The 24,343-nt window shown below is 35.2% G+C and overlaps 1 protein-coding gene across 1 annotated transcript in view; it reads right to left on the bottom strand.

The window, feature by feature from the left end:
- The window catches only part of bicd2 (bicaudal D homolog 2 (Drosophila)), a 36,414-nt gene that overhangs the window by 3,084 nt on the left and 8,987 nt on the right, over nt 1–24,343 (bottom strand). Inside the window, 5 exon segments of the mRNA XM_056468706.1 lie at nt 1–168; nt 3,414–3,743; nt 5,334–5,774; nt 7,988–8,140; nt 9,282–9,494. Of these exon segments, the coding sequence (XP_056324681.1) occupies nt 1–168; nt 3,414–3,743; nt 5,334–5,774; nt 7,988–8,140; nt 9,282–9,494 (1,305 nt within the window).

Genomic DNA, 24,343 nt, shown 5'->3' with positions numbered 1-24,343 from the left:
TCCTTCGGTCTCGCCCGCGACTGCGCTCACTTCCTTTCAGTTCCTTTTCCAGCTTAGCGACTTATCACGATCTGTGCGACTGCTGTACTCCAGTTGAGACACTTGAATACTGAGGTCACGTACGTGTCCCTCCAGTCGCGTTCGCACTTCCTCATGTTCGGTTTTCATCTAGAAGGATTATGCACACATGTTGTATCAAAGCCATTAATAAACACAGGGTTCCCACTCTAAGCCAAATGTCAAACTGCCTGACTTTCAGTGACTAAAAAAAATCTCCATGATCTATAATGAGACGAACAGAAGACTGTATCTTTTATAACCTTGTCACTTCACATCTGATTTAGATGTTATATTGAATTGTTTATTTAGTTCAAGAGCCTGAATTTTTCAGTAAGTTTTTAACTTTAATACAACATTAACTAGGGCAGCACGGTGGCGCAGCGGGGAGCACAATTGCCTTACAGCAAGAAGATCGCTGGTTCGACCCCTGGGTGCTCCAGTTTCCCCGACAAGTCCAAAAACATGTGGTACAGGTGAACTGGGTAAGCTAAATTGTCCGTAGTGTATGTGTGTGAATGAATGTGTATGGAGGTTTCCCAGTGATGGGTTTGCAGCTGGAAGGGCATCCGCTGCATGAAACATATACTGGATAAGTTGGCAGTTCATTTTGCTGTGGCGACCCCAGATTAATAAAGGGACTAAGCCGAATAGAGTAAAAAAAGAGTTAACTAAAGCTTGCGCTTCATCTCCCTCCATTTCAATGATAGATATATACACTAGATATCGCATACGGACCCTGAGCATGCGTCAATACCGCCGCCATATTTGTACAGTGCTCCCAGGACAAATGTCATTCAACTGTCATTAGTCAAGACTAAAGCCAATCTGAAGATGTTGCGTATGGGTGTAGTAACAAGCAGACAAAGAAAACAAGCACAAAGGCAGAACATTTCATAGCTAAGGTTCGTTTTTTAGGATTTTGTTACGAACTTTTGTATTCAGCAAGCAACGTTATTGATAATTATGCAGTCACTTAATGCATTCACCATTAGGCAAAGTAGCACCAACTTTCACAAAATACTAGGCTTATGCTAGTTTTGTTGAATAAAATCAGCAAGCAATGTAAATGAAATATTACAACAAGACACTGCGGTGCCAGAAACTTGTATTATAGTCGGCTAAGTGAAGTAACGGCTAGTTTTTGAAGTAACTTATAAGGGTGCCTGATAACATAACGGTGCCTGCGCCTTAATGTGCATACTGTCCACCCTAAATTATTGAATATTACAAATGTTATATACTATTTAGATCACATTGAGACGCAGGGATATTAATGGTCCACATAAATCGTTGATAGCGGAGAATCATTCACAAATGAAGCGCTTCCTTCGCTAGCATTAAAAGTGAAAGCAAGAGAGAGGGTGTCTTTCAGGACATGAATTAGATCAAATTTAACAGGGAGGGTGGATAATGCATTTCCATGCACACAAACACATGCTCATTGTCGGCAATGCTCGTGCTCTCACTTCCATCGATGTAAAAAAGTGATGTAAAATTATAATTTTACATCAGAAATTAAATAAAATATTTGCATACTGACCACCAGGAAAACTCCTGATCATAGATATATGTATAAATGTGTATATATCTGTGGCTCTGGATGGCCAGTCCTCCACTGCACCTTGGTCCCACATTCATTTCAAAGGAGCTACCCTGTACCAAAATGGTGGCTCTATTGACGCATTCTTTCCAATAGACAACAACAGGGTAGGCAACATCTAACGTAAAGATATAAGCATGTCGATCATGATGAAATGTATTATGTTAAAATAATTGTGTATGATATTTTGTTCGAAATTAAATAAATAAAATCAAAACATTGATTAAAACATTTAATAATGATTAATTTACACAAAGGTAAGAGTTTATGTACATGACTAACGCCTAATCCCAATTCTACCCCTTAGCCCTTCCCCTTACCCCTTGTTTTGCGCATTCACGTGAAGGGGCAGGGGTGACCCAATTCTCTTTAGCTTGAAGGCACAGGGCTAAGGGGAAGGACTAGCTAGTCCTTGAAACGGATTTTTAGGACCACACATGAAATCAAGGGATAAAAAGTGGAAGCTACAAAAAAGCTACAGTGGAAAAATGGCCTGCACAAGTAAGGAGAACCACAAATTAGTATTTTTTTTGTCATTATAACGAATTTTTACAAACAAACACATGTTTTTAATACATTTATAACCATGTTTTGTGTTTTACCATCATGCTTTAAAAAAGTAAATAAATAAATACCCCCCTCCCCCCTAGTTTGGCTTATCGATACTCCATATAATAACTCATGTATAGCAGTCCCACAACATACTTTCACATCTGACACTCAAATACCCAGTCAGAAAAGTCTAGTGACTGGGAATGAGCATTTTACATGTCTACTATAATGTTAATGTTGTTTTTGTGTCTTTACATAGATGAATATATCCAGTACGATCTTATTGCCACAATATATAATTATGATAACATGATATCGCTGCTTTCTGTGATTTCCTGAAGATAAATACCAAAAATTAATTAGAAGTAGTTGTAAGAATAACTACAGCAGTTGCTGTTATCGCCGATCTAATATTGAAGTAATATGAAAGAGATTGCGATGACATATGATGACGTTGTGTGGGTGTTATAGTGCTGTCCTATTTTCTTAAGGGTAAATTTGAAGCCCTTCCCCTTCACACTCGTTTCAAGGGCCATGGGGAAGGGGTAAAAAAAAAATAGAATTTGGATTGGGCCTAAAATACCAGTTGCAGAGGCAATTTTTAGCTTGAACCTAATTAGCTACATTTTCAAATCTGTCAGTGGCCACATAAGCTACCTAACATTGGCTTGTTTATTTTCTAGATATTAAATATAAATAGTATACATTAAAAATATATTTTATATATTTATATAGCTGTATTTTCAGCAAAATCCATGTGTTAATTATAACTAGCTAAGATTATATATAAACCACTTTTTTCCAGTTGACCAGCAAGAAAGAAAGAAAGAAAGAAAGAAAGAAATGACACTGAAAAATAGGCTGAAACATTGTGTTAAAAAAAAAACAGAAAAATTACATTTTGATAACCATTTCCTGTAAACTTGTGTTTTGTAAATGTTAAAAACTGTAAATTGTCTTGTAAACTTGTCTTTTATGTTTTTCTTTCTTTTCTGTAAATCACTTTGCTTCCACATGTGGTTTAAAAGTGCTTTATAAATAAATTGAGTTTATAAATGAAAAATTAAATAAAAAAACACAAAAAAATCCCTGATATTTTCATAATCAGAAAAACCTGACTTTTTATGTCTGGAATAGACTTTCCATGATAAATTCCATAACCCATGGGAACCCTGTGAATAAATACTACAGTCCAACTCACCTCATCATGCTCCGACTTCAGTCCCTTCAGCTCCTCCCTCAGTTCACCTGCCTCTGCAATGGCCACCTCGTACTTGCAGCGAAGTATTTCTGGCCCATTAATATCCAGCTCATAATAGTCCACATCATTGTCCTCTCGACTGTCGCGCTCTCGCTCGCTGTCCAGGGCAGACTGTCGCTCCTTGCCGGCCTGCAGTCTCCGCATTGCGCCCAAATCATCGCTAAGTCTTGTCATAGCTTCCTGCTGTTCAGCTAATGCTCCTCGAGCATGCTCTAACTGCTTCTGAGAGTCCTGTAAAGTAGTGAGAAGAGCGACTTTTTCTCGCTCCACCTGCAAGGAGAAGTAGAGGCAAATAATCAACAGTGAGGTTGGCCAAACAGACAGATACTCCAGGATTTTGCAGGGAGATTTTATTTGTATGAATTATTAGCCCTTCTGAATTTTTAGGCCCCCCTGTATAAAGTTTTCCCCAATTTCTGTTTAACAGTAAGATATTTTTCAACACATTTCTAAACAATAGTTTTTATAACTAATTTTTAATAATATTTCTTTTATTTTTGCCATGATGAGAGTAAATAATATTTGACTAGATATTTTTCAATACACTAATATTTAGCTTAAAGTGATATTTAAAGTCTTAACTAGGTTAATTAGACAAGTTATGGTGATTAGGCAAGTTAATGTATAACGATGGTTTGTTCTGTAGACTATAAAAAAAATATTTCTTAAGTGGGCTAATAATATTGCCTTAAAATGTTTTTTAAAAAATTAAAAACTGCTTTGGTTCTAGCCGAATTAAAACAAACAAGACTTTCTACAGAAGAAAAAATATTATAGGAAATACTGTGAAAAATTCCTTGCTCTGTTTAACATAATTTGGGAAATATTTGAAAAAGAAATGTAAAGGAGGACTAATAATTTTGACCAACTATCCGTGGTAGGCTTCATTCAGCTGGTATCAATTTTTTTTCATTGCAGCTTTTATCACGATATACGATATTATCAGGATATTGATCTAAGCAGCAAAAAAAAAACTTCAACTACATCATTTATAACAACAGAAAATACTTGTGTATTTCTTCATTGTATACATACACGAGTTCATAGTAAGCAAATGTTCTAAATAAACTGCAAAGAGATCAGTACAGTAAGTAATACTTTACAATAAAGTAGTAAATGTTAGTTAATGCATTTTTAAAAAAACAGCCATATTATATTTATAGCAGTCATTGGCTTCTGGAGTATTTTTTGTTCCTATTATTGATGTCGATGGCTGCTGGTTTACAATATAATTCAGAATATCTTTTTTTGTGTCCAATGGATAAAATAAATTCATATTATTATATTATCATATTCAGATTATCCATTTTAAAATTATTTTAAAAAACTGGTGAATTTTCTAAGATATTAACTCCTTTTGATAAAACAATTACGACTTTTGATTTTCATGCATTATTCTAGGCATAAACTAAAAAATTAACCACCAAAAATTAATAAATTGTATTTTTCATAATATTGATGGTAGTTAAATGAAAGGATTGTACAGATAAAATCCTATTAACAAAGGTCTATGAATGGTCACAATTTGTTTTCCATGTCGTAGGCCAGATTAATATAAAATATATATATATTTTTTAAATGAAAACCTTATTAAGTCTAAATCTTCACCCTTAAATCGAAACTCTAAAAGTTTAATTGACAAATGATTTTTCATGGTATTTTGAAGTGCTCATGATATCAATTGTGTTATATACTGAATTATCGAATATTAGCATGTCTAATCTGTGGCCTAAAATAATTGATTTTGTGATGGCCTTTCTCAAAATGTATGCTATTATTTTATTAAATTATTTTTTTTAAATAAGAACAATTGGACTTAAAGGCAAAACCCTGCATTTGCAGTATTATACATTAGCATACCTGTAACAGCTGTTGCTTGAGTTTCTGAATCTCAGAGATGTTCAATTCGGTCAACAAGTCATCCACCAGACTTGGCGCGGGACGGAAATTTTCATCTCTCTTGGGCGAAGACAATCTGTTATCTTCATCATTACCTTCACAGACTTTAGCAAATCCGTTTTCAAGTGTCAGAATAGCATCGTCGTTATTAGGTTCTTCTGCACTCAGTTTGAGTCCGTCCAATGAGCTGGCGAGGAGGGAGTCTCCCAAGGTCATGTGATGTGTTAGTTCTTTCCGAAGGGCTGCTTTCTGCTCCCGCTCGGTCTTGACTGTTTCTAAAGCCTCTGTTAGCTGGCGATCTGCGATTTCACGTAGTCGAATGGCATCCTCTAGTTGGCTGTTTAAGTACTGCACTTCCTCCTCCAATCGCCGATTTTCATGTTTGAGTCCCTCGAACTCCACCTTTGAAAGAGATTTTTAAGATAAAACAAAAACAGAATCAGTAAACGTCATTACATCCACAATATAAGGTGCGTCACATAAGACTGCACAATATTGCAAAAAAACCAAACATTGTAATATTTTATTTTTCTGCAATACATATTGCGATATTGAGTATATATTAACTCATGAATGAATAGCTCTATTGGAAAGAATTAATAGCTTTAGGACTATTCATTCATTCATTCATTTTCTTTTTGCTGTAGACCCTTTTAGGGTGCACGATTCTGGCTAAATGGAATCACAACTTTTTTTTTGCTTTAAAATCAAGATCACGATTCTTTCTCACGATTCTCTAAATGTAAAATAAAGGTTAATATGATTAGCCTATTATTATTGTTAATTCTCAAACATATGGTAAAACAACAATAATATTAGGCCTATGTGTAGATCTACTGTTGCTTAAAATGCAAAATTTTGTATTATGGTGGACTTGAACAGACTTTCAATATGTCCTGTTTGTTAATTCACAGTAAAATGATGACATCAGAATACAACTATTCATAATTCTGAAGTTGATTTATTATGTTTAAGACATGTGCTTGTCATCTGTCCTTGACAGCATTATTAGACCATTATATTTCCTTTATATACAAAGGTTAGGGTTGTTATACTGACACAGTAAACATTTATTTTCATGCACAACACTTTGTGTTTGCTATGAAAGAAAAAACATATCAAATGCCATAATCATAACTCTAAAATGCAATACGATCATTTAAATGATGTGGGCACAGGTTTCACTTTCACTTCCGAGTGCGGCTCATAGCCGCCGTCACTGTGCCAAACCACATACATGAAAATCAAACCTCCTGCACGGCCCTCAAACAATCGCTCTGTGCAACAAACTGAACGTTATTTACAACTTCATTACCTGTTATTCACAGCCTATGCAGGTTGTGTTCACTAAAGTAGGCGTCATTTGCGTGCACGCGCGCGTTCTCGGCAGTAAACAAACGTGTAGTAAGTAAAAAGTAAACGATTTCGTGACCATGAATACATCATTACATGAAGACAGAAATGACATTTTGGGTAAATTATACCTTGTAAATACAGTATGTGACAATTTTAACGGCATTTGAAAATGTCAACATTTCTTCTCTCCTGACCTTGAAAATATAATTGGCAGAATCGTAGAAAAAGCTGAATTAAAATCGTGTGTAGGGTGGAATCGAGATCGTGATCTTTTTTCTATTAATCGTGCACCCCTAGTCCCTTTATTAATCTGGGGTCATCACAGCAGAAGTTCTTACTCTCAGGTCACATCATTCAAAAGAAAAGGGTCACATTGTCTCCTGATAATGTCAAAAGACTGGACTGTCTTAGCAACTGGCTGAATGTAAAGGAGGACAAAGCAAAATTGTTTCTTCTTTATAATTAATGTTCTCAACTCTCAGCAATAAAACTTTTTTTAATGAGTGCATTTGTTTGTATTCATTACTTTATTATTATAATTTTCCAGTATCCTTATTTGCAACGCCTGTATTTTGGCATTTTTCTGCAGTCCACTCAGAATCCAACATGGAAATCATTTTTGTTTGTTATTGGCATTGATTTTTTTGACATTCAAATGGCATCTACATGCCTGTGTTTTTATTTCTGTAATAAATATGGCTTTCAAGCCAACAGTTTGAGGATCTTGATGGTTTATTGCAGGTGTGTTGTTTACATGAAGAAATCGGTGTTATAAGTTAAACAAAAATTCTGATAAACAATCATATTTTGAATTTAAATAGCTTCTTTGTCTGAGTTTACATAATTTTCCATTTGAATAGGCAAAATTACCAGTTTCAGTCTTTTAAATGTGATTAATTGCAAAAACAAAAGTGCGATTAATTAGTTACATTTTTTTTAATCGATTGACCACACTAATATATATATATTATATATATCCATGCCTAATATCTGATGGCCAGAAAGTGATAAATTTTTTATAAATAGTTAAAATATTGGTTAGTTAAAATAGTTAAAATAAATAAAAATTGGCAGCAAGTCCAGAAACTGTTGTGTACACTATGATTTTTTATATAAAATTCACTTTAATGTGTAATTTGATTAAAACGTGGCCATAAACGTAGCGGCTTGGACCTGAAAACAGTATTTCATGCATCACAACTTAACAAACAGATTGATGAGTTTTGGCTCCACTGTGATCCATGGTCAGCACTACTAACCTGACCCTGTTTAAGGGTGGAGACTTGTTTCTGCAGGCTGATGTTCTCCTCCTCCAGTTCAGTGTAGTCCTGCAGCAGACGAGACTCTCGGATCTTGTACTCTCGGATATCGTCACGCAGACGACTGCGCTGGAGCTCCACAATCTCATTATTCTTGAGGAAAGAACAAAAGCAATTGAGACATGAATGAATGGTTGTGTCAATAATTAATCAAGGATCAAATTATTGCCTCATAGTTTACCTCATATTACCTTTTCAATGTTTTATCAAGCATGGACAACATTAACATGCAAAGTCTGTGTGCAGGAGATTTATTTAAAACTCTCTAGTGCTATCTCTGGACAACTGTTCAGGGTTAGGGTTAGATATTGATCATTATATGTTGAAGACATTAGCAAAGCATCTGCAACACTGGAGAGCAGTATTGACATGTATATTAGTCATTAGTAGGGCCAGACAGAATCTGCAGACATTTTTTGCTATTTCTGCAGAGAATTTTGTAAAAAGATTTCTGCAGAAGGATTTTGGGAGTATCATAACTAAAACTTAATATATGAAATAAAAAATAATACCTTTTTTATTTAATTTTTATTTAAAGTTTACAAGGCAAATCCAACTAGATTCACTTACATTTACATTTAGTCATTTAGCAGACGCTTTTAGATCTACTAAACGACAGAAAATATCACTGTACAGACTGCATTGTACATAAATCAGATGAACATTTTCATATTAGTCAATAATATTACTGTAATTTAAAAACTGAATAAATATAGATTTACACACATTTACTCAAGTAAATAAACAGAATTAATGATGAGCTAAAAATTTGCGGAAAATCTGCGGAAAATCTGCAGAAAATCTGCGGAATTCTGCGCTCGCAGATTCCGTCTGGGTCTAGTAATAAGTGAGGAAATTTTAATTTCTGGATTTATTTCATGGGTGATTTTCATTTTTGGGTGATCGAAATTTGTAGAAATTGACATGCATCGACTTCGAGCAACGATCATAGCTAAATATTTCATTCGAACAATCCACTATGTTTTTATTTTTTATTTTATTTTATACAAATAAAAACCTAGTGGATTGTTTGAATGAAATATTTAGCTATGATCGTTGCTCGAAGTCGTTGCATGTCAATTTCTACAAATTTCTATCACCCAAAAATGAAAATTAGTACTAGAATTAGTATTGTATTACTTGTATTGTGTTATTATTGCAATTTCACACTTTTTTGTTTCCATTCATGCAACATTTGCTGTTAAACACATTTTATGTGGTGCTATTCACAGACCTCTCTCAGCTCGAGGGCAAGGGTGGCCAGACGCTCGTTCTCTGCCTGGGTGCCGGTGAGGGTGTTTTTAGTTTGCCGTAGCTCCGACTGCAGCTCCTGCACTCTCTGCTCATAGTACGCCTCTTTAGATGCCGACTCCAGGATGAGCGACTCCTCCCTGCTCTCCCCGTCCGCAGCCACCTTTCTGTGGGTGGAGTGAACCTGGCCATATGCCTGCAGGAACATGATCGGGGAAAGATTGAGGTTTGAACTCTGTCTGAAGTCTATCAAGATCTAGCTCGGTGGTTACAAGCTAATTACTTGTTTTGTAGGGTGGAGGATGGACGAGGGTGGAGGAGGATCGGTTTGAAGTTTAAAGCACTGGTACAACTGTACTAAAATAGATGTTATGGGATGTACAGTCAAACCAAATATTATTCAGACACTATATATATATATATTAGTTGCATTTACGTGAGAATATTAAAATAAAGTGTGAGATTTTTTGCCAAAACATTCTTCATACAGTAAACCAACAGGAACCGAAGAAGCTTCTGCCGCGAGTCTGAAAAAACACTCAGCAAAGTTCAGCTTAGCATGAATCAAGATGAAATTAGCTTGTTTTCATCCAAAGATGCGAATGGGACATAACCAAGTGCTTCATTGGTCTGTTAGTCAGCATCAACCATTGCCTTATTGTGTCCCGGCCTTGTCTCGTTCGCATCTTTGGATGAAAACATAGCTAATGTCAACCAGATTCAAGCAAATCTTCAGTATTTTACTTGGTTTGGTGTGTCTCACACGTCGCCTCTAGTCAGGTTAACGTCAGAGCCCATTGGCCCCAATCAGCATGTAGAATTGGCATTGGGCCGTCAGCTAAAGTGTGCGCTCTGATTGGTTATTCAGCAACGAATCAGAGCATGAGTGTGACGTATTGAAGGGACGTAGCAAGTAAACAAATCAAGTCAACAAGGAACACAAAGAGGCCGGCTGATTTCAGTTGATTGCTGTACATTTGGTGTGTTCATCGCCAGCTTTTTGGTCCAGTCAAGAGCCAACGTGAGGAGACAACACAGTTGGGTTTCACCTGTGCTAGTTGTTTGGCATTGGCTTGGTGTGTACCGATCTATGCAAAACTGGAATATTGCATTAAACATTTGCGAATAAAGTATATAGAGTTGAAGTCAGAATTATTAGCCCCCCTTTGAATTTTTTTCCTTTTTTAATTATTTCCCAAATGATGTTTAACAGGGCAAGGAAATTTTCACAGTTTCACAGTTTCTTCCTTCTGGAGAAAGTCTTACTTGTTTTATTTCGGCTCGAATAAAAGCAGTTTTGAATTTTTTAAGAACCATTTTAAGGTCAAAATTATTAGCCCCTTTAAGCTATATTTTTTTCAACTGTCTACAGAACAAACCATCGTTATACAATAACTTGCCTAATTAGCCTAACCTGCCTAGTTGACCTAATTAACCTAGTTAAGCCTTTAAATGTCACTATAAGCTGTATAGAAGTGTCTTGAAAAATATCTAGTCAAATATTATTTACTGTCATCATGGCAAAGATAAAATAAATCAGTTATTAGAAATGAGTTATTAAAACTATTATGTTTAGAAATGTGTTGAAAAAAATCTGCTCTCCGTTAAACAGAAATTGGGGAAAAAAATAAACAGGGGGGCGAATAATTCTGACTTCAACTCTATATATATACATTGGACATTGGCTAAAGAATTTAAGAATGACCAAAACAACATTTTAGATATTTTACAATGAGGTCGGTCTCTTGGTTTGTCCAATAATACCAACCCATCATGCTCACTTTTTTGATCACATCTAAAGCGTCCCAATCCGCATACTATGCATCCTAAATAGTATTTGAGAATAGAATTAGTATGTCCCAAACCGTAGTATGTTGAAAAGAGTATGCCTGAGGTTCCCGGATGGTTTGCTATTTCCGGTAAAAAATTTAAGTGTAGAACCGTCCATACTCTAACCGCTGATATTACCCATAATACATTGCGCGTTGGACATGAATCCGATTAGAACTATACAATCGCGTGTGAAAAGTGTAAATAAACTACAAACGTGATGGATGCGCGAGACCAACAGTCAAGTAGAGAGGCTTCGGTAAAGATGTTTGAATGACTGTTATTCAATATCTAGTCCACTGGAAAATATTTTAATCGCATTATCGGTGTTATATTTCATCTGCAACAGCAATACTGAAATTATATAAACACGCGTTTGGACGTCAAAACATCTGAATGCATAATTACACAAAGACCTGAGGAGATTTCTCTGCATAAAAGACTCGTGAATAGAAGATTAACATGCTGCTGCTTCTCCAATATTGTAGATAATTGAATGCAACAGAAATGTGAATGGTGTGTGGATGATTGACAGGGGCATAACTAACAACGATCTGTTAAACCACACTCGAAAGTATAAACTTCTCCTTCACAAAAAAGTACATACTTTTAGGGTGCAGTATAAGTATGCGAATTGGACGCAGCAGTGATCTCTTTGAACAAAATCAGATGACTTTTTTGATGCTCATGCTGGAATGAATTCAATAAATTTGATTCCATTATAGTTTATGTGCTTTTTCTTATTGAATAAAAGGATTTTTATGCACATATGCAAAATGTATACATCTTGGTGTTTCCATTAAGCATTTTTATGCTATATTCCATAAAAGTAGGTGGATTAAACATAGCTATTGAGGCCCAACAAAGTATATATTGAATTGATTAATCTATTCTGACACAGTTTACCTGAAAATACCTTCTGGTCTTCTGAGTTCTGGTCATATATTATTGGAAATTTCTAAACTATAGCAATTAAACTGGTTATGTGAGAAATTTGGAAGGTGTCTGGTTAATTTTAAGTTGATTATACAGGGCAGAAGTTAAACCCAAAGACTTTTATGTAAGAACATTCTAGTTACATCTACTCTGAGTTCCAGGACTTTCAGACTACATCCATTATGCAGATTTGCACCCAAATTAAAATAAAAAATGAAGATGTCTGTCCATTTTTCAGGAATCTGTAGGATGCCAAATTTCAGGGCATTCCCACAGTGTAGTTTGATGCATGTGGGTCATTTTGTAAGACTCAAAGATGCATTTCCTGCAAACTGATGATGTAACCGGCTGGAGACAAAACTAGCTGAATTCTGTCCAAGGGCTCTTTTTATCAAACACTTCATCTCCTTTCTCGCTGTGTGCCCATCTGAATGATGTCATTGGCATGCTTGAGCCTGACTGAGCTGCCCCACACACACACGCAACCATGGCAGCACAAGGCATAAATGTTAACAGCTCCATTAGTGCTGGTGGCCTGGTTGAATGTCCAACAGAAAGGCATGCAGGGATCAAGAATGCATGATTGACAAAATCACATCAATACAAAACCCTTACAATTTCAAGAGGGGATTTCTTCAACTAGGAGCGTGTTTGGACCTCTTTTAGAGAATATTGAATTTGTTCAATAAAATAGGCAACAGTCTTGATGCATTCCAGCGTAATTGTCATTCAGTGTCACTTCTAGGGGTGTCAAAATAAATTGTTTCTTCTGTGCACCGCGATGCAGACGCGGACAATTCGGTATCGGTTCAGTAATAATCATAACCGGTTATCATGTACTGACGTCATTTATCTCTTATGCACTCTGTCGCGAGGGAGGTTACAACACTCCTGGCGCCAACTGTGCACAATTTCACTGCGTGTGTGATTTCTGTACATCTGCGTGTGATGTCTTTCACTGACAATTACAGCAGAAGCCCCTATTTCTCTGCGATTGAGGGATTGAAAGTACTCCATTTCTCTCTCTCTCTCACTGTGGCCCATTTCACCTGTTGGCGTGACTTTTTCTACCCTCTCTTTTTTCTCTCAGTTGTATGCATTCCCGCAGCTGTACCTGTTGCATTGTCGCGGGACCCGACCAGATTTCATGCAGCGCGGGAATTAATTTCCGAATAAAGCGCGGCAGCGGTCGGTAACTCTGGTGTAATTTTAACAGGAGTGAGCGGTCTCACAATATCGCTCCCGAGCAAGCAAGCGCGTGCGCGTGTGTGTGTGTTTGGTGCAGTCTATGTTTGTGTATGTGTGTGAATGAGAGACAGTGTGGTGCTGTGTGTCTGTGTGTGTGTTTATACAGACAGCTTGTTATAGCCACCCCCCCAAAATACAACACTGTGTATGGAATGCATCGTTAATGCACCGAAATATCGAATTGAACCGAATCGATGGCATGATAATTGTAACCGAACCGTGAGACCAGTATAGGTTCACACCTCTAGTCACTTCCACCACCTTTGAAAAGATAGGATATGATGAAAAGGACGATGGAGAAAATAGTGGAATAAAACTCCTTTGTATAAACTTTAAATGATATCTATTTTATAGCAAGCATTAAGCATCATTAAAACATTTTCACAGATGTCAAATGCTCAAACTGATTGAAATACCAATCAGTTTGAAATCAAGGGTTGAATAAAGCTTTTCTAATCTGATGGAGAAGACATGTAAACAATAAATCCAAGTTGAAAACAAAAACTGGAATGTTTTGTGCACACACCTTGCCATTTAAAAAGAGTGAAATAACATTTGATGCACAAAGAATTAATTTCTTTTCAAAATCTGATTTTGGGCAAAAAAAAATTGGTGTTATTACTGGTTGATTAATATAAACATTGTGGAAAATCATTGCTCAACGTGTTATGTTTTAACTAATTTATTATTATTATTATTATTTATTCATTTTAATAAATAAATAAATGAATAACTACATGAATGAATGAATGAATGAATTAATAAATGAATTAATAAATAAATAAATGAATGAATACATGAATTAATTAATGATTGAATGAATGAATGACTGAATGAATGAATGAATTAATTAATTACACACATATAAAACAGGGTTTAAAATGGGATATGAATTATTTTTATTGTAATAATTCATATTCAAAATAAATATTTTTACTCTAATATTATTTGCCTTATTATTGAAAACCTGGGAATGGGAGGAAAGTAAAACACAAACATTCAACCATAGAGGATATGAGTAAAAATTCAGAAAATTCAATTCATCTCTTGGGAAATAATGGGCCAGTACATTGAAGAACCCTCCATCAGCAACACTGACCCATAACAATAATCCCAGCATGTGTGTGATTCAGAACGAGAGGTGTAAAGGGTGTCAGCTTTAAAGTCGTCCTCCTGCCACAGCAGCTGCTGCTCTCCACCTGTTCCTCTGAGCTGCCAACACATTTCTTCACAACTTTAATCTGATTCCAGAAGAGAGATGTCAGAGAAAGGCCTCACAAACACAGAGCTCTCATACTGCCTGTTTCTCTTACTGCCAAATTTATTTGTGGAAAGAATTGCACAATCCAGAAACTTCGAATGTCTCAAAATTTGTCACATTTTGGAGGAATAAATCCAAAAGTTCTGTATAAATGAATGATGCAACACTTTCAGTAACTACCATCTCACTATATAAGGAGAAAATATTGTCAATATCAATCATCAATTTCAAATACACAACAAAACTCAAGAATTTTCATTATAAGCGGTCAAAATTTATTGGGGAAAGATTTTGATGAAAAACTATTGTTTATCATATAAAACATTGCAAATAAACCATAAATAAATAACTAAAATGCAGTAAAATGCACTTCACATAATAATAATATATTGACTATCCACAGACTATCAGGACTGATCAGACTATCAGGCATGAACACTAACACATCACGCAAACTATTTCCATACCCCCCACTGCATACCATCAAGATGTAGCATGCACTGCACTTTAACCAATCTTTACCTAAAACAATACTGCCTGCAATACTTTTCCACCAACAGTCAAACTGTGTGTACAATGATTTATTGTCTTCTATTACTATCAGCATTGCCAATTGTATACTGTTTTGTTTTTTGGGAGTATGCTGTTGTATTTTGCACTGGAGCCAACACCTAAGCTTTTCTCTCATCATAGCACACATGCTGATGATGATGTGACAATAAAAGTGATTGGAAGATAATAATAATATTTAAAAAAAAAAAAATAATAATAATAAGCAATATTATGAGATGTCTTTTCTCCATTAAATTTTAACAATAACAAGATCAAATAAAAACGTAATATTCAATTTCTTGATTTTATTTTTTACACAAGTTCCATTTAAATTTCATTTTAACCATTAAATCAGACACCAGAAAAATTACAAACATGGATAAATAAAATTAATGAAAAAATAAATAAAATAAAATAAATAAATAAATATATATAAATTTAAAAAAAAAAAAAAAAAAAAAAAAAATATATATATATATATATATATATATATATATATATATATATATATATATATATATATATATATATATATATATATATATATATATATATATATATATATATATATATATATATATATATATATATATATATATATATATGTGTGTGTATATATATATATACGTATGTATGTATGTATGTATGCATGTATGTATGCATGTATGTATGCATGTATGTATGTATGTATGTATGTATGTATGTATGTATACAGTCAGAATTATTAGCCCCCTTTGAATTTTCTTTTCTTTTTTTAAATATTTCCCAAATGATGTTTGACAGAGCAAGGAAATTTTCACAGTATGTCTGATAATATTTTTTCTTTTGGAGAAAGTCTGATTTGTTTTATTTTAGCTAGAATAAAAGCAGTTTTTAATTTTAAAAAAAAAAATTTAGGTCAAAATTATTATCCCCTTTATGCAATTTTTTTTTTCGATAGTCTACAGAACAAACCATGGTTATACAATAACTTGCCTAATTACCCTAACCTTGCCTTATTAACCTAATTAACCTAGTTAAGCCTTTAAATGTCACTTTAAGCTGTATAGAAGTGTCTTAAAAAATATCTAGTCAAATATTATTTACTGTCATCATGGCAAAGAGAAAATAAATCAGTTAATCGAAATGAGTTATTAAAAGTCTTATGTTTAGAAATGTGTTGAAGAAATCTCTCTGTTAACTGAAATTGGGGGAAAAAATAAACAGGGGGGGCTAATAATTCAGGGGGCTAATAATTCTGACTTTAACCGTATAACAGTTACTTTTATTTATCAAAGATCCATTTTGGGATTATTATCAAATCAAAAGATTATCAAAGATGACACTAGATTTCTGTGTAGCATAAACTGATTCCTAGTATAACTGAGAAGCGCTCTGCTTAAACTGCGCCAGCATTGCAGCTGCAGCTTACTGCAAATATCTAGTACTTGGAAAAGTCCTTCTTTAAATTCATCCATGCCACTTCTGTAGTAAAATAAGGCTGCAGAGACACTTCAGGAGCAAGATTAAGCTTTGATTTTCGTCTTCAAGGCTTGTGACCTGCATAAACCTTTACAGAAAGCAAATCCTCAACACAGCTGTTCAGCTTCTAGTCCTGCAACCTGGAGGAGAATCACTCAGCACTTTCCAGCTCGTGGGTGCTTAAGAAGGGGGTGATTTTCAGTTCATGAGTAATATAATGTCTGTCCGCAAAGAGAATAAGAAGACGAAAGATCTAAATAATACAAAGAACCTTTAGTGTAATAAAAAGTTTCAACGGATGTTAAAGGCTCCTCCTGAAACATCGATGCCTATCAAGAAGCTTTATTTTTACGACCACAGACTTCATCTTACTCATAAATCAAATATAGCTAATCTAAAAAAGAAATTCCAGAGGGAGTCCGGGGTGAATTATCCCTAAACATCGGCCTACAACCTGACGTCACGACTGATCTTCTCTAACAACAAAAACTGCTTGCCAACCACAGCTGATTGAGAAAGCAGACAAGCTTTCCTCTGTGTGAGCGAACACTCGGCTGTTTCAGGAAAAAACGCAGCAGTTTTCCACATAGTAGGCTGGTGTGTAAACAGATTTTAGCTGACTTTGATTTGACTTTTCTCTAGTGATGATTTGAGCACATGAAATCTGTATTAGTCTGAGACTGATTTTCTTTAAATCTGATGTTACATATTTGTGTTATTTGTGCTCTGTTTGTGTTTTCTCTCTCTCGCTCTGTTCTCCCATATCTGCTTTCATTATTCACAGGTTCCGTTCATTGGTCTATTCAGCTGTCAGTCATTTCTCCCCCTGTTACGTCATTCTTACGTCACATCCAATAAGCAAAGACCACCCATCATAAAAGCGCGTGCCAGACCACTCACCAGCCCCTCTCTTTTCCCTTTCTTATCGTGTTTTCTTGTTGCGTTGCGTTACGAAAAAACCCGTCTAACTGTGTATTTTGTTGTTGCCCGTTTCTGTGTGCACGTTATCCGTCCGTTATTTGTAGATCACTCCATTTCTCTGTTTAAACGTTGTTTACAAGGCTTGGACGAAGCGGACAGGTAAGAAGGTCACGTGACATACATTTTGCAACACTTAGGACTACTCTTCTGTATAGTACATTAGGTTAGGGGCGAGCACCACCCCTTGTACTTTTGGATAGATAGATAGACAGTGAGGACTCGGAAGACTCTTCGCGTGCTAATTATTTTGTTTCACATAGTTAGTTAGCTAGATGCTTCTGGGAAGTTAGATTTAGTTTGGGTTTTGTTCTTTTCGTTCCTTTAGCGCCGCCCACGTCCCTTCTGCCAGCTCTCCTGTCTTTGTATTTGTTTCAGTGTTGTAAATATTGTGAACAGTTTATTTTGCCTTACTTTATTTTCTTTATTTTGGATTTATTCGTTGTTTTTGTTCACTTTTGGGAAATATAAATAAAATCACAATTTTGGTATTATTTTGGTTGTCTTTGGCACTTATTCACTGTTTGTATGAATATATTTTAATTACACCTGAATGTCAAACCCCACCATCCCCTGGACTAACATCAGGGGTTTGTAACACTGATTAAGGTTTGCATATCTTATTTCACATGGCAGATGCAATAAAGATGAGCAAATAGTTTAAAAATATCTTCTAGTTCCTGAAAGTGTGGATGATTAATTGTTCATTTCATCAGCAAAATGTTACTTGGTTACAAAGAAAAACATAAAGAAAGAGGAAGTTACATGGAGGAAATAAACAGCTTTGAATAATCAGACTAACAATATTCCTCATCTTTCAGTGTAAAAGATGTATATATTTATGAAACGTTAAACAGCCCCGGCTCATTGGAAATAGACCAAGTTTTTACTAAATGTAAAACGTTGCATGTTTCAGATGACAAATCCACTAGAGGGCGATGTTTGTATTTTTTAACTTGACAGTGTACATTTTTAAAAGAAATAAATAAATTCTAGAAATGGAGAACTGTGCTAAGTGCGCTACAGAGTAACTGACCATAATGAAAAAGTCCATACAAATAAAGAGAGCTGTCACTGAGATGGTACCTTTTGAAAAGATATATATATGTAATTAAACCGTCCTTATTAATACCTCAAGGGTACATATTAGTACCTAAAAAGTACAAAAGCGTGCCTCTTGAAATTCTTATATACCTTTGAGGTATCAATATGGAACCTTTAATTACAAATGTGTACATTTAGACAAGGTGACAGCTCTCGTATCTTTATTTCTAATAGTGTATGGATAGAGATAAATGAGGCAAATGTATTCGATTACAAATTTTACACATCCTTAAATTGTCTCGTAGTATTTATTTAGTGTTGTGCAAAGAACAGCACAAAGTAATCATTTAATTTGATAATATGTCCCTGTAAATATCATTAGTGTGAAAAGGAACAAAAGTTATTGCCGTCATACTGCACTGTAAGGTTCATTTTACCTACAAACTGCAGTCAAGTGTGTGTTTAAGCAAACAGGTAACAAGTAAATCCTAGTGATTTAAAGGTATATGGCAAAATATACAATTAAAATGACAACTGATTAGCATTTTGGAGCTGCACTGTGATCCTTAAATAAAGTCTTTTAATATGTCATCAAATATAATATCATTTGTTTGCATATATGAACTGTAAAATCATTGTAAAAATGTAGGATTTTTCAAACCACGATTTTTAGTTTAGAAAAAAGGACACTCTACTGTATGAAAAAAAAATTAAAGCTGTATTACACTTATTATTTTGATGCTAGAAACCTCTTTTCTCTTTTGACCCATGAAATGCTAGTATTCAGGTTGATCTAGTTGTGTCTGTTGACAACCATCAGAAAACACAAGACTTTTTTTCTCCATGATTAAAAGTAACATGTCAAATGCATCAATTAGTAAGTATCACAAGTTGGACTATAACCTTTATCACCCTTGTGAGCACAACAAATCAATGAATTAAATACACACTTAAAAAAATGGTGGGTTGCTTTAACCTATAATTGGGTCAAATATGGACAAACCCAACTGTTTGGATAATTTTTGGCACAGCGTTTGAGCGCGTTCTTAAACACAGCTGATTTGGCATTGTGTTCACGTCCTTAACAGATATGACTGTCATGTCGGCGCCAATAGCCTAGTGGTTAGTGTGTCGACACATAGCACCCAGGTGCTCACAGCGACCCGAGTTCGATTCCCGGCTCGAGGTCCTTTGCCGATCCTTCCCCTATCACTACTCCCCACACTTTCCTGTCTGTAAATCTCCACTGTCCTATCAATAAAGGTGAAAACTCCTAAAAAAAAATTATTAAAAAAAAGAAATGACTGTCGTGAAATGAAGGTCATCAGTTCACCACATTTCACAGAGTGCAAACACAGATACAGGAACACTGGAGCGTTTTAAAGCCAAGAAGATCAGTCGATTCATTAGCAGATCGCTCATATGTCAGCTCACAGACATACCAGCTGATCTTCACGTCTTTAAAACACTCCATTGTCCCTGTATCTGTGTTTACACCTGGAAAACAGCCATGAAATACGGTGAACTGATGACCTTTACAGCCAATCACAGTCATTTCTGTTGAGCACGTGAACACAATGGCAAATCAGCACTGTTAAAGAACTGTTATGTGAGAAATTGACGTTTTTAAAGTTTCAGTACTGACTGGTATTTAGTATCGTTACAACACTACATCATATCCCCTTCCCCTTTCCAGCAGTCCGAATTTGTTCCTCTGCAAAGCTCAGTTTCACATGCAGATTAGAAAAAGCATGTACTGTAACGTGACTTTTGCAGCATGGGACACGCTCATTTATTGATGTGTATTTGAGTCATTCATGTTTTTAAAAGCACAAAAGAGATCGAGCAGCCCTAGTGTGAACAGCCCCTTATAGAGTGCACTGATTTACCTTCTCATCAGACAGAAATGTGCATTAACACTGCAGATCTTTAATCAGATAAAGCTGCATATCAGCATCAAACGTACATTCCATTTAGAAAAGCACCGTTTTTCACTGGCCAGGCTTAAGAAACCTCAAATATTTACACTTCTGCTTCTTTAAATAGTCACAAGGCCTATAAAAGCACATGAGGCAGTAAGAACAGTACTCTATGGTGAAGGAGTTTGAGTTCTGCACAGCTGCAGACCCACCACACTGAAAAACACTACATTCAGCCTTCGGTCACGCTTTCAACCCTGCACAGCTGACAACTTTTTATGCGTTTCCTCTTGGTTAGGACACAAACCTGAAGTGAAATCTGAGCAGTTGTGGAAACTATTGAGAGTTTATTTGATACTTGACTTTGGTGCATTTAGATTTATTCAAGGACAACCAAGCCCCCAAAATGGCCACCAAATTAAGCAAAATTAAGAAATTTACTTTTAGAAATACAGGTAAAAATTAAGATACTACCCAAAAAGCAAGTTTCTCTAGATTTACAGATTTTATTATGTATGGGTTTGAGGAAAACGTTAATGTTAGTTTTAATCTTTAAAGGTCTGATATCACTTTATTCCAAATTAAAATCCCGCTCAGCTGTCGTGCGTCCTTATTTTAATTTATGCCAATGAGCAATAAGACATTATAAGCGTAAAGCTGCGCTTTAATTTTGAATGGTGACACCCCCGGACAAATATAAATCAGAGGTAAGACTTTCTCATTCAGAGCCCTTGGCTAGTCTGCAGTTCGGTCAATTTTCCTAACGGATAAACAGCTCTCGTTAATAGTTCAGTATGCTTTCACTTTCGTATTTAACATGAAATGCACATTTACCGGTAGGAATGACTTCCCGCCCTGCTCATAATTCTCTCTTCATATAGCCGTATATGCCTATTACATATCCATAAAACACTGTGATATAGCTGGGCTTGGATCGTTTTGCTTTCTCACTACAATCGATCCGCTCCAGAGTTCGTTTCAATCGAGCCGAGACCACCTCATTCAGGCGATCTGATTGATTGATTTGGTGCGGATCCGAGCGCGATTGCTGGTTTCACATATGCCAAACGAGACAGGTTCCGAAGCAAAAGTCTAGCTGTGAAAGCAGCTTTAAAGAACTTCATATGTGTAACTTGGTCAGAATAACAAATGTTTTACTTTCATTGTGTATAAAATGCAGGGCTTTTTTACCAAATTTAGATATTTTTTCTTAAAATTTAAATAAATTCATCAAATTTTGTTATTTTATGAACAAAACCTTCTAAATGATACTGCATTTTTACATTTGGAAAAAGTATAATCAGCAGTGGCCGAATTTTCGGTGCATCCCTAAAAAACTGAATTTACAACAAACTGTACCAACAATAAACACAAGAGAGCTCAGTTAGTATGAAGCTAATATGTAAATATGCTAATCTAAAACCCACAAGCTATTTTAACAAAGGAAAAAGTTAATGGATACATTTACTTGTCATACTACATCGTCTGCTAACAACCCGCAACACAACAAGATTTCAAAAACAAAACCCTCTAAATGACACTGCGTTTTTACATTTGGAAAAAGTTTAATCAGCAGTGGCCGATTTAGGCATGGGTAATATGGGCGATTGCCCAGAGCGGCATCTTGCTAGGAGCGGCACGGGGAGACGGTGCAAAAAAAAAATAATTATAAAATAAATAAATAAATAATGCCCCAGTAAAAGAGAAATTCAATTCAACTCAATTCATATTTACTTATATAGCGCTTTTACAATGTAGATTGTCAAAGCCGCTTAACATAGAAGCTCTAGTTAAGTGCAGATTTGAGTTGAAGTTCAGTTCAGTGTGGTTTAAAGTTTACTGCTGAAGGTTGAAACACTGAAGAGCAAATCCATCAATGCACAGCTCAACAAGTCACAAACCAAGGAAGCCAGTGGCGAGAAAAAAACTAAACTTCACCAATTGACGAAGTAAGAAAAAAAAAAAAAACCTTGAGAGAAAGCAGGCTCTGTTGGGCACAACAATTTACTTTATGCAAGTGTTTTAATTTAGAGTGATAATGCCAGAATAAAGACATTAGGGGCCATTCACATTTAGCGTTTTTTTGCATGCGCATGTTTGATATTCTCTGTGCAACCGAAACAACACTGGTGAAAACAAATTGACGCATGCGTGCAGAAAACAATTCCCGCGCGCCTCTCACACACTGCTCCTGGTGTGAATCCCGGTTGTTTACATGCATGCCAATAAAAGTAACAGCCTTTATGCACAGGTGTTGGATCACAGCGAGTTTATGTAATATTAAGTATATAAGTATATATTAAGTTTATGTAATATGATGATGATGAACTTATTTTGACTAAGCATGGCTATGAAGCAGAAAGGAGGGATAATGAATCAGGGAGGTAAGACTTAACATTAATTCTTCAGTTGAGTCCAAGACAACAGATAATTCTATAAAATATATATTTTTGTATTCTATAAAACTGTCATAATTAATATTCATGCAAAAGATTTCTTAAGTGATCTAAGCATATCACTCCAGTTGTGTCTTTACACTGTTTTTTCTAGTTACATTTAGGATTGATTTTTGTTATTTATTTATAATATTTATTCATTCATTTTATTTTCGGCTTAGTCCCTTTATTAATCACAGCGGAATGAACTCCCATCATATCCAGCATATGTTTTACGCAGCAGATGCCCTTCCAGCTGCAAAATAACACTGGGAAACAGTCACACAACCTTGCATTTAAACACACATACACTATGGCCAATTTAGCTTTTTTAATTCATCTATAGCGCATGTCTTTGGACTGTCGGGGAAACCGGAGCACCCAGAGGAAACCCACGTGAACATGGAAGAACATGCAAACTCTACACAGAAATGCCAATGACCTGGCTGGGGCTCAAACCAGTGACCTTCTTGCTGTAACTGCACCACCGTGACACCCTTATTTTTAATAATAATTGTATAATAATAATAATAATAATAATAATAATAATAATAATAATAATAATAATAATAATAAATATATAAATAATAATTTTATTTATTTCTAATAAATATACATGGGGAGAGAGGGGTGTATATGGGATGGTTCACCCAGGGTGCCATTTAAACTAGAACGGCCACTGATAATCAGTATGTACAACAAAAAATTAAGTTTTACTTGAACACAAATATATATAGCAAATATATTTACAGTTATAATATATTTTCAGTGATATATTTTTCCAACTTGCAAATAGATAAAAAAAAATCCAAGCTCTAGTGTAAAAACTATAAAAGCATATAAAGCATATTCAAATCCATTTAAATTAGCTAAATAAACTATAACAAAAAAAATCCATATCTCTACATTCATCCCTAAACAAATTTGATAACCACACTCAAATAAATAAGCAAATACAAGCACAGCACAGTTTTGGCAAACTTTCCAATCTATGGTCATATTGATTTAACCCAGAAACAGATCTGATAGTCATCTTGCATAAGAGCGCTAATCTTCCAATGCTTAGAGAGTGTTTTTGAGAATGAGTGTGCTGAGGCTGAAACAGGTGAGAGAGCAGATCTGATGTGCTTAGATGAGATTAAGTCGTCTCCTCTTTTCACCTCAGCCTGTGTCTGATCCAGTGCGTCTGAGCCTTCATCGCTACACCTGTCCGCTCATGTGCTCATGCTTTAAAGGAACGCTGCACTTCTTTGGAAATAGTTAAACTGAAAAAAATGATTCATTGAATTTACTAAATTTTTTTAAGGTAAGTGGTTGCAAACAATTTATAAGAGCTGAATTTAAATAAAGAAATTAAATGTATTAATGTTTAACTTAATTT

This window comes from Danio aesculapii, chromosome 11 (assembly GCF_903798145.1).
Source record: "Danio aesculapii chromosome 11, fDanAes4.1, whole genome shotgun sequence".
Classification (NCBI taxonomy): Eukaryota; Metazoa; Chordata; class Actinopteri; order Cypriniformes; family Danionidae; genus Danio; species Danio aesculapii.
The sequence above is the reverse complement of the archived record's forward strand: the minus strand, read 5'-3'. Positions and strand labels throughout refer to the sequence as shown.